Here is an 11530-nt window from a genome sequence, read left to right as displayed (position 1 = left end):
TCAAATTCAAAATGTATTTAAACAACTGTCAGTTTGTATCGGAAATTCAACGTTGTTAGTTGTGAAATTTGAAAAATAACGGATAAAAAACATGCAATTATTAAAAGCAAAAATATTTAAGTTTTTCAAGCTTTTTTAATTAAATAAATTTAAAGCCAAAGTTTAAAAATTATTACAAAAAAATTGATTAAATGAAAATCTAAAATAAAAAATTTTAAAATTTAAAAGAAAATTACCAAAAAGTTAATTTATAAAATAAAATTTTAAATCCCTAATCATTGTTATATAAATTACATAATCATGTAATATTAAGTTAAAAAATAAAATAAGTTATTATTGGCCGTGTTAAATTAAAATAAAATATATAATATAAATAAATTAATTGGAAATTCAAAATATTAAGTTCAATTATAGATAAAAAACAAAAGAAATTGGTGAGTTTTAAAACAATATAAATAAAAAAGATCCTTTACAGTTTTATATTCACTTTAGTATTAAATTTGTATTCATACTACTCTTAGATCCAGCTCTAACGTTTTTCCAGTTATACAAAATTTTGTATATCATATGGGAAGTGCCACGCCCCTTACATTTTATCCTCCAATTTACTAATCAAATGTTCACATGGATGTCAAAGTTGTTCATGCAAAATTAGAGGACTCTAGCTCTAATAGTTTTCCAGATATATGAATTTTTATATTTAATTCATATGGGAGGTGCCACGCCCCATGTTGCTTGTGCGCTCATTTTTGGATAAAATATTTAAATTTATACTAATGCGGCTTCGACAACATTTTAGAACTGTAATTGTTATATTTTCTCAGATATACTAATTTAATATTTTCTTTATATGAGATTCGCCGCGCCCACTAATTGCTTTCCGCCTATTTTGTCCTCAATTGTTCATATGGATGTGACTCTAGCTGTCACAATTTCTGAGATATGCGACTTTCAATAATTATTTTTGTATCTGGGAGTGACAGCTCGGTTACTTGAAATTTTTGAAATAAAAAGTAGCCTATAGTTCCTTCCAGATATACAGAAAGACCTGTAAAATTTTCAAGAATTTTTAATTATATAGACTGATTTTCTAATTGACTTTTTGAATATATAAAATTTTTTAAATGTTTGCTTTCGGCCGATCCTATGCCTACATTCGAGTTTTCCTTAAAATATAAGCTATTCAACAAATTTTTAACCCAGAGACCAGAGTATACTTTTCTAAAGGATTAAGCGGCGCTGAACCAAAATATGACCGAATATCGCCATCACATTTCGAGATATCGTCTCTTTAATCTGGAAAACACCTTTTTGGTTTTCGTAAGAAGTAGGAAGAAGATAATACAGAGTTTAACCACTTTTATTTTAGAGTCGATAGATTGGACTTTCAGAGGACAGAACAAGTTTTATAAATATGCCTTCGCTCTGATATAACTTCACGATAACTTCTTTGGGATTCGTTTTTTTTTTAATTTGTTGACCTGTGTTATGTGACCAATCGATTTATATGGGTCATAGTTGACGTTTCATGCTCAATCTTCTTAATTTCCTCTATTTTGAATTTCAATTCAAATTAATATTTTTTCCATTTTGCAACTTTGGTATTCTATATTTCACTAAAATAATTCTATTTCTATAATATTTTTCCATATATTATACATTTAGTATTAAAGTCCGATTTTTTAAAGAGTTTTGTCATTCATGCTTTCGAGAAGTTTTCTAATTAAAGTCAACCAATTCGGTCTATTAATAACGGAGATATGAGTAAAATTCTAAGAAACCTCATGATTTTTAAATGATCTAGAATTTTTAATATGTTTATATATGTAAGTGTAATACATATTACACACCAACCAAATAAATTTGATGGTGAATGGACGAACTATTCAAAATTTTTTCTTGTAAACCTTTTTTGCAATTCCAAATACCCTGGAATTCGCACACCTTGGTGGTTTTGCAATCCCCGGGTATGGAAGTGTTACCTCAGGTCAACTGAGACCTGAAACTGAAGGAGTTTGTCTCGCGGCTGACCAGAGTGTTGGTCATTGGTTAGATTGGGTGCTTAAAACGAGAAGATAATGATGGCGGATGTATGAAACGGGCCAGACTTAATTCAGGATTTATTAAATCTTTGGTTGTTGTATCATCTACAACTACATTTTTGAATCCAGTGGTTTTGTATTAAGGCGTTAACCTAAAAATGGCGGTACATCAGCTGGATAAGCCCATAAATTCATTGAACCAAGTTAGGTAGAATAAGTTGGACATGTGAATGAGTATCATGTTTGACATACACCGCACGATCAACGCAGAACCAGTAGCCGTTGAACCTGTAAATCCATCCTGGCATCTGTTTTGCCAGAGCTACCATTGGGAGTCCTTCAACTGGTCAGTTTTTAAAAATCCCAATAAAGTTATTTTTAAGTTTTTTTTGGTAAAGAATTCCATACTAACGCCCTTAGATTAAAACCCTTAACCTAATTATTAAGAAGATATTGGACCGCATAAAATGGGTTACAATATTTAGAATTTTTAGACTCAGTCAAGACTTTTAAACAATTATTTTCTTATTTTATATATAGGAATATATGTAGAAATCGGATCGATTTTAAAATACAGCAGGTGTATTACTTTGAGGGACCCTGATTTCCAAATTAAAAGCTACATATTTATTTCCATCTTGGTTGGATGCTTAACGTGGTAATTCACTGCGAGCGAACAGTCAAGTAGAGTCGAAGAGACTCCGTTTTGAACGGACCACCCAGATATCTCACTAAGGTTAGATATGAAGTAACTGTCAAGAAAGCATTTTATAGAGCAGGGCTTTCGCAGAGAAGATGGAAGACCGTTTCTTCCTTTTCCCTGTCTTTGCAATTACGACAGTGTTGCAATGTGTTCCATCTGTTTTTTTTTATACCTCTGTGCGAGGTTTAACTTATTCGCCTGGGTGGTGAATTATTGCAGAAGATTTCGCTGTCGATAATTTCAGGTTACACTACAGCTATATTTCTCCGATATAACAATTCATTAGATCGCATTTGCCATACTTGCCGATAAGCAGGCAAGTAATATTGAAGAAAAGTAGAAGTACATACTTTTTGGGTCAGAAACTAACTGGTTACAAATGTACTTACACGGCTGTACACAGAGGGAAAAAGTAATATACACGCCTGGTACCAAAATGACACCAAACTGTTTATAATTTTTCAATACCATCCGTTGTCAAAGTATATACATACGTACGACAACACTATGTAATGTTGACAACATTGTAACAATTCGTTGTCGAAATCTAAAGTTTATACAAATCCGTTGTCTAAATGTTAACAAACGTGGTAAGCTCACTATTGACAAGTAATCCGTTGCCAATAGTGAACTTACCACGTTTGTTAACATTTAGACAACGAATGTGTATAAAATTTAGATTTCGACAACGAATTATTTCAATGTTGACAACGTTGCGTTACATAGTGTTGTCGTACGCATGTATATACTTTGACAACGGATGTTATTGAAAAATTATAAACTCTTTGGTGACAATTTCGTATCAGGCGTGTACAGTTGTTTTTGTGTTTATTAGTCTAACCGTTTAATCAGTGCTCTATTAACATGAATCACTTTTTTCTAGGAATATTTCTTAAACGATGCATATTAATGTGCTCAATATGAAAACAATTGAGAAGTATTTCAACAAAGAATTCTTAAAAAGGCAGTTTCTCGGTACATTCTAATTAACAAGTTATTTTATCGTGCTATTTGGATAGTTTTTAGATAAAAGTACAAAGCAATGTTTTTTGAAAAACACTACTAACATCAACCAGGGTTTGAACCACTAACTTCTTGACAATTGGCTACAAATCCTATACAACAAAATTATATAATATTAAAAAATGAAAATTTTTCGCTGGGTTGTAACAAAATTTCATACACATAAGTTAATTTCAAGCAAAATTAACTAAACACTTAAATTATCTTAAAAAATTATGATAAAAATACTCTAACATTTAAATTTCTGTTGATCAAAGGAAATAAAATTGTCCTTGTCTGACGTCATTTAGAAATAAAAAAAAAAATCCCAAGAATAAGTGCATTCGCATATACTTATTGCTGCTCTCTTAACCTCGTCGTCTCTACAAATGTTCTTATTCAATCTCTCCACCCCCTTTCAGCACTTAAGCAAGCGTAATTATTCAGTTAAAAAAATACTACAGCAACATTTTTCTACTCAATGAGACAATTTTACTCAGGAATCCTTAGGTATTTTAACAAAAGAGCACATACAAACACTCTTACTCATATATATATATACACACACACATACAGGCTACTTAACGGTTATTGTTTTTTTTCTGTTTTTGTCTTGTTGTTGGTTGTATTTGAAGTGGTTTTAATTGTGAATTAAGTCGCTATTGTGATGAGAGACAATAAAAACAACAACAATAAAATGACTAAAAGGTAACAAGAGAAAAAATTATGATGATGACTGACTGCAGGATAAATTTTGCATGACATGTGTTGTTTTTTCTTTTTGGAAATTCTAGGTTACTATTTCAAGATTTTCTTTCCTATAGGTTTTCTTGTATTTTCTATTTTTTTCTAAATTTAACATTAATATTTTTTTATAATGTCATAATGACGAGCCTAGCCGCCCGCCAAGGTAATTATAAATTACAAATGACAATGATTTCTTGTTATTGTTGATTTTTGTTGTTGTAAACATAAGTGTTTTCCTGTTTTCTTGTAAAATGACAAAAAAAGGATTTATAAATAAATATTTTAAAGGAAATTCAATGTTAAAGACAAGGTGAAATAAATTCTTAAGAGAAGGAAAAAAATATTGAAATAGTTTTGAAAACAAATGTTGAAATTGTAAATATTTATTGCAATGAAAGGTCAACGTTGCGTATTTGAAATATTTATTTGAATTTAAAAATAAATAATTTAATTTAAATGCAAGACAGTTCTAGTACGGTTCTAACTCAGTTCTAGTTCAATTTTAGTTAAATTCCAGTTCTAGTTCAGTTCTAGTTCTAGTTCAGTTCTAGTTCAGTTCTAGTTCAGTTCTAGTTCAGTTCTAGTTCAGTTCTAGTTCTGTTCTAGTTCTGTTCTATTTCAGTTCTAGTTCAGTTCTAGTTCAGTTTCAGTTCAGTTTTAGTTCAGTTCTAGTTCAGTTCTAGTTCAGTTCTAGTTCAGTTCTAGTTCAGTTCTAGTTCAGTTCCAGTTCAGTTCTAGTTCAGTTCCAGTTCAGTTCTAGTTCAGTTCTAGTTCAGTTCCAGTTCAGTTCTAGTTCAGTTCTAGTTCAGTTCTAGTTCAGTTCTAGTTCAGTTCTAGTTCAGTTCTAGTTCAGTTCTAGTTCAGTTCTAGTTCAGTTCTAGTTCAGTTCTAGTTCTAGTTCTAATTCTAGTTCAGTTCTAGTTCAGTTCTAGTTCAGTTCTAGTTCAGTTCTAGTTCAGTGCTAGTTCAGTTCTAGTACAGTTCTAGTTCAGTTCTAGTTCAGTTCTAGTTCAGTTCTAGTTCAGTTCTAGTTCAGTTCTAGTTCAGTTCTAGTTCAGTTCTAGTTCAGTTCTAGTTCAGTTCTAGTTCAGTTCTAGTTCAGTTCTAGTTCAGTTCTAGTTCAGTTCTAGTTCAGTTCTAGTTCAGTTCTAGTTCAGTTCTAGTTCAGTTCTAGTTCAGTTCTAGTTCAGTTCTAGTTCAGTTCTAGTTCAGTTCTAGTTCAGTTCTAGTTCAGTTCTAGTTCAGTTCTAGTTCAGTTCTAGTTCAGTTCTAGTTCAGTTCTAGTTCAGTTCTAGTTCAGTTCTAGTTCAGTTCTAGTTCAGTTCTAGTTCAGTTCTAGTTCAGTTCTAGTTCAGTTCTAGTTCAGTTCTAGTTCAGTTCTAGTTCAGTTCTAGTTCAGTTCTAGTTCAGTTCTAGTTCAGTTCTAGTTCAGTTCTAGTTCAGTTCTAGTTCAGTTCTAGTTCAGTTCTAGTTCAGTTCTAGTTCAGTTCTAGTTCAGTTCTAGTTCAGTTCTAGTTCAGTTCTAGTTCAGTTCTAGTTCAGTTCTAGTTCAGTTCTAGTTCAGTTCTAGTTCAGTTCTAGTTCAGTTCTAGTTCAGTTCTAGTTCATTCTAGTTCAGTTCTAGTTCAGTTCTAGTTCAGTTCTAGTTCAGTTCTAGTTCAGTTCTAGTTCAGTTCTAGTTCAGTTCTAGTTCAGTTCTAGTTCAGTTCTAGTTCAGTTCTAGTTCAGTTCTAGTTCAGTTCTAGTTCAGTTCTAGTTCAGTTCTAGTTCAGTTCAGTTTCAATATACAAGATTATGCAAATTACAGAATTATTGGAGGGCAAGGATACCTACCGGTTAAACGACAACCGGAGTTTGAGTTTATTTAACTTTCAATTAAAACAACAAATTAACAGTAAAAGTTTAAATTTACAACATAATAATGTATTTCGAAATTTTCTCTACTTTCAGCAATGAACGCCCAAATATTCCTGTTTATACTACTCTCAATAACACTAGAACACTTAGCAAAAGCAGAATTTCAGTAAGTCCAAATCAATTTAAGTTCAATAGATTTACTATTCTCCCCTTTCCCCCAATTACCATTCAGGCATAGTTTAGAAATCACAGATATTTTGCCAGAAGACATAAAGCGTTACGATAAAATGAGACCCCCCAAAAAAGAGGGACAACCAACGATAGTTTATTTTCATGTCACCGTCATGGGTTTAGATTCCATTGATGAAAACTCCATGACCTATGTGGCGGATATATTTTTTGCGCAGACCTGGAAAGATCATCGCTTAAGACTGCCAGAAAATATGACACAAGAATATCGTTTACTCGAGGTGGATTGGCTTAAACGTTTATGGCGTCCAGATTCATTTTTCAAAAATGCCAAATCAGTAACATTTCAAACGATGACCATACCGAATCATTATATGTGGCTATATAAAGATAAAACTATATTGTATATGGTGAAATTGACTCTGAAATTGTCGTGTATTATGAATTTTGCCATTTATCCGCATGATACACAGGAATGTAAACTACAAATGGAAAGTTGTAAGTAGGAAGAGATGGAAACTTAGTGAAGATTATTTTTCTTAGAGTGTAAAATAATTTCAGTGTCCCACACCACGGATGACATGATATTCCAATGGGATCCCACCACACCTTTGGTGGTGGATGAAAACATCGAATTGCCTCAGGTGGCGCTGATACATAATGAAACGGCCGATTGTACTCAAGTTTATTCAACAGGTAACTTTACCTGCCTGGAGGTGGTGTTCACTTTGAAAAGACGTCTGGTCTATTATGTTTTCAATACCTATATACCCACTTGCATGATTGTTATTATGTCTTGGGTTTCATTTTGGATTAAGCCAGAGGCGGCTCCAGCCCGTGTGACTTTGGGTGTCACTTCTCTACTAACTTTATCAACGCAACATGCGAAATCTCAATCATCCCTACCGCCTGTATCGTATTTAAAAGCAGTAGATGCTTTCATGTCCGTGTGTACGGTGTTCGTGTTTATGGCTCTTATGGAATATTGTCTAATCAACATCGTTTTAAGTGATACACCCATACCAAAGCCTATAGCTTATCCTCCCAAACCCAAACCGGAAGAAGCTAAAAAAGAGGAGGCGAAACCAGAGCCGCCACCACCACCAGCTCATCCCCCCTTAACCGATGAAAAAATAGAGAAAATCTTTGATGAAATGACAAAAAATAAAAGGGTAAGTTAGGATTTTTTACAACCACATATTCAAAGCATACTTTAAGGTGTTTAATTAATTTGGAAATTCTTAATTTCTAGTCTCATTTGGGCCATGGCCATAGCCACTCTCATACCCATACCACACGTCGTGTTATGCGTCCACCAATCGATGCCGATGGTCCTTGGATACCTCGTCAAGAATCTCGCATTATTTTAACACCCACAATAGCACCGCCACCAACACCTGCACCCAAACCCGCTGAACCCGAACCACCCAAACCGAAATTAACACCTCAACAGGAACGTTTAAAACGTGCCATCTATATAGATCGTACTTCTCGTGTAGCATTTCCCGCTTTATTTGCCTCTCTAAATGCCATCTATTGGATAGTATTTTATGAATATCTTTAAGGAGTTTAAAAGAAATAGCACTAACAATGTATTGTAGAATTTTAGAAGAGAAACTAAGTTTAAGTATCTAACTAAAAATTTTGAAAAACACAATGTTTTTATAAGGTTAAAGTTTAAGGTTTTTCAATTTTGATACTTTGCGAAAGCATACGTACGCGTAACAGATAGAGTACGAGAGAGCTCATTGTGTTTCACTGATCTGACTACACTTTTAGTTAGCAAAGACTCAAACCTTTAGAAAACTTCATAATGATCAGGATTAAACGAAAAATTGAAAAATTTTTAAGACACAGGTAGGAGAGGATGAGTTATTGCTGTTTTGAGATATTTGTCTTCACAATTGATCAGCTAAGACTCAAACCTCATATCCATGAAAATTAAATTGATCTCATTTGGGGCGTTCTTTAAGGATCTATAGGCGATTCTACAATTAATTTTTGATGAAATATATAAGTGATCATAAATTTTCATTACTTCCGCAATTATATTGTTATTTAGGGATCTACAGCCAATTTTAGGATTTTCATATAAAAATCGACTTTTCATGAAAATTATAAGTGATCACAGATTTTCACTATTTTCTTAATTAAAGCGTTATTTAAGGAACTACAGACGATTTTAGGTTTTTCATATAAAAATCGATTTTTTATGGAAATTATAAGTGATCGTAGATTTTCATTATTTTCTTAATTGGAGCGTTATTTAAGCAACTACAGCCGATTTTAGGTTTTCATATAAAAATCGATTTTTCATGGACAATTTTTCACTATTTTCTGGTATTTTTAAGACAGTAATGTAAAAGTAAAAGTCAGTAGAGAGGTTCTGGCTCGTAAGAAACTTACTTATGTCGAATTTCATTTCTATACTCGTACTTTTAAAGCAGTAATGAGCATTAAATTAATTATCTGGAGGGGATCTTATAGGGGGGTAAGGTCAATTATGGACCGATCCACAGAAAATTTGTTAAAAAAAGATTTTGGTTCGCAAGGAACGCACTTGGGTTCCATCGTTTTATTCGTATTTTTAAGCCAGTAATGATCGTTTAAATAATTTTTTGAAGGGGACCTTGTATGGGGGTAGGGCCAATTATGAACCGATCCACATAAAGTTTGATAGAGAGATTTTGGCTTCATTGAAACTTATGTGTGTCGAATTTCATCACTATACTGGTATTTTTAAGCCAGAAATGAGCGTTAAAGTAATTTTCTGAAGGCGACCTTATATGGGGGTAGAGTCAATTATGAACCGATCCTCATAAAATTTGGTAGAGAGGTTTTGGATCATAAGAGACTCACTTATGTCAAATTTCATTATTATACTAGTATTTTCAAGCCAGTAATGAGCGTTAAAGTAATTTTCTGAAGGGGACCTTATATGGGGGGTACGGTCAACTATGGACCGATCCACATAAAACTTGATAGAGAGATTTTGGCTTCATTGAAACGTATGTGTTACAAACGGAATGACAAAATCAATATACCCCCCATCAAGGTATAAAAAGTACTACATTGGCAATTCTTTCTTAATTAAAGCGTTATTTAAGCAACTGCAGCCGATTTTAGGTTTCTCATATAAAAATCGATTTTTCATGGAAAATATAAGTAATCACAGATTTTCACTATTTTCTAATTTGGAGCGTTATTTAAGGAACTACAGCCGATTTTAGGTTTTTCATATAAAAATCGATTTTTCATTGAAAATATAAGTGATCACAGATTTTCACTATTTTCTTAATTAAAGCATTATTTAAGGAACTACAGCCGATTTAAAGTTTTTTCATATAAAAATCGATTTTTCATGGAAAATATAAGTAATCACAGATTTTCTTTATTTTCTCAATTGGAGCGTTAATTAAGAAAGTACAACTGATTTTAGGTATTTAATATAAAAATCGTTGATGAATTTGTTTCTGCTATCATTTAGCTAAGCCATAAACCTTTCTAAATGAATGTCATGAAACAGTGATGTCAACTATTTTATCATTTTATAGATAAAATAACATTGTGTTTTTCGAAAACCTAAAACTTATTTAAACACAAAAATAATGTTCAAATAATAAAATTAAGTATTTTAATAGGTTATTATTAAAAATATGCAAAAGAAAAAGAAATACTTCAATTAATATTAATAATATTATTGTAAATATTTAAAAATAAAATAGCTTGAAACTTTATCAAATAAAAACTGTAAAAAAAAAACAAAAGAAATAATTTAAAAAAACTAACAAATTGCTTAATTAACAACATAAAATTGTCACAATTATAATAGTAATAATAAAACCAAAGATTATAGGAAAAATATGATAAGCAACAAAAAGTTTTTAAAAACTATTTTATATTTATGTAGTAATTTTGTTACTTAATAGTTTACAAATTAATTTTTTAAGATATTTATTTTAAAATAAAAACTAAAATTACAAATTAAAAGAATAATTTAATATTTTTATTTATTTTGTAGTTTATCATATTTTAACGTTAATCTTTATTAAATATTATTTTAGTTTAACAAAAACTTGTAAATATTTCTTTAAATTAGAAAAAATAGACCAAATAAAAGCACCATAAGCCTAAGATCTGATTCAGAAATAGGGACATAACAATATTTTTAAAATCTTATATCTTAACTTCTTATTATAATAAATACTTTGTTTAGCAATTTTTTTACATTCGATTACAACTATTATTCTCGATTTAGTTTGTAATTTTTTATTTCTTTGACTTTAATAAGTAAATAACTATTAAGATTTTAACCTTAATATAACAAATATCAAATTCCAACTTGCTGTATGTCTGTAATGTGTTAATTATGTAAGAGTTAAAAAGTGAATCAAAGGAAATCTGGTTAAAAATATATGTAATTGTTAAAGTAATTAAAAACAACATAAATAAATGAAAATGTTGCAAAAATCATACAAATAAATAAAATAAAAATATTTACTTTAAGCTTATAAAACCAATCTGAAGTGTATTTATTAAAAACAAATAAATAAAAAGCACTACATTGGCAACACTTTAAGAAGGTTCCGCACTAAGCTAAGCAATTGATATCACACAAAAATCGATTTTTCATGGAAAATATAAGTGATCAGAGATTTTTATTATTTTCTCAATTGGAGCGTTATTTAACAAGCTACAGACGATTTTAGGTTTTTCAAATAAAAATCGATTTTTCATGGAAAATATAAGTGATCACAGAGCGTTATTTAAGGTCTTACAGCAGATTTTAGATTTCTCATATAAAAATCGATTTTTCATGGAAAATATAAGTGATCACAGATTTTCACTATTTTCTCAATTAAAGCGTTATTTAAGGACTTACAGTCAATTTTAGGTTCTTCATAAAAATCGATTTTTCATGGAAAATATAAGTGATCACAGATTTTCACTCTTTTCTCAATTAAAGCGTTATTAAAGAAACTACAGCCGA

At 30.9% G+C, this 11530-nt stretch overlaps 1 protein-coding gene across 1 annotated transcript; it reads left to right on the top strand.

Annotated features, from left to right (window-relative positions):
* The first annotated feature begins 65 nt into the window (after positions 1-65).
* On the top strand, positions 66-8750 carry LOC119613322 (glycine receptor subunit alpha-4). The gene is made up of 5 exons (XM_037969332.1): positions 66-434; positions 6445-6517; positions 6584-7038; positions 7102-7712; positions 7793-8750. Exons 2-5 carry the CDS (start codon positions 6447-6449, stop codon positions 8102-8104), a joined length of 1449 nt encoding a protein of 482 aa, XP_037825260.1. The 5' UTR covers positions 66-434; positions 6445-6446; the 3' UTR covers positions 8105-8750.
* The last annotated feature ends 2780 nt before the right edge of the window (positions 8751-11530 follow it).

The sequence above is a fragment of the Lucilia sericata genome, unplaced genomic scaffold (assembly GCF_015586225.1).
Source record: "Lucilia sericata isolate MDLA Ls3-8-SP2 unplaced genomic scaffold, ASM1558622v1 Contig002061F_arrow, whole genome shotgun sequence".
Taxonomy (NCBI): Eukaryota; Metazoa; Arthropoda; class Insecta; order Diptera; family Calliphoridae; genus Lucilia; species Lucilia sericata.
This window is presented reverse-complemented; position numbering and strand designations above follow the sequence as displayed.

Bases quoted from the DNA above. Each gene is read 5' to 3' on its own strand.
- LOC119613322 (XM_037969332.1), top strand. From the start codon at position 6,447: ATGAACGCCCAAATATTCCTGTTTATACTACTCTCAATAACACTAGAA. The intron at 6,518-6,583 runs GTAAGTCCAAAT...ATTACCATTCAG, and splicing joins TTAGCAAAAGCAGAATTTCA to GCATAGTTTAGAAATCACAG. The intron at 7,039-7,101 runs GTAAGTAGGAAG...AAATAATTTCAG, and splicing joins TAAACTACAAATGGAAAGTT to TGTCCCACACCACGGATGAC.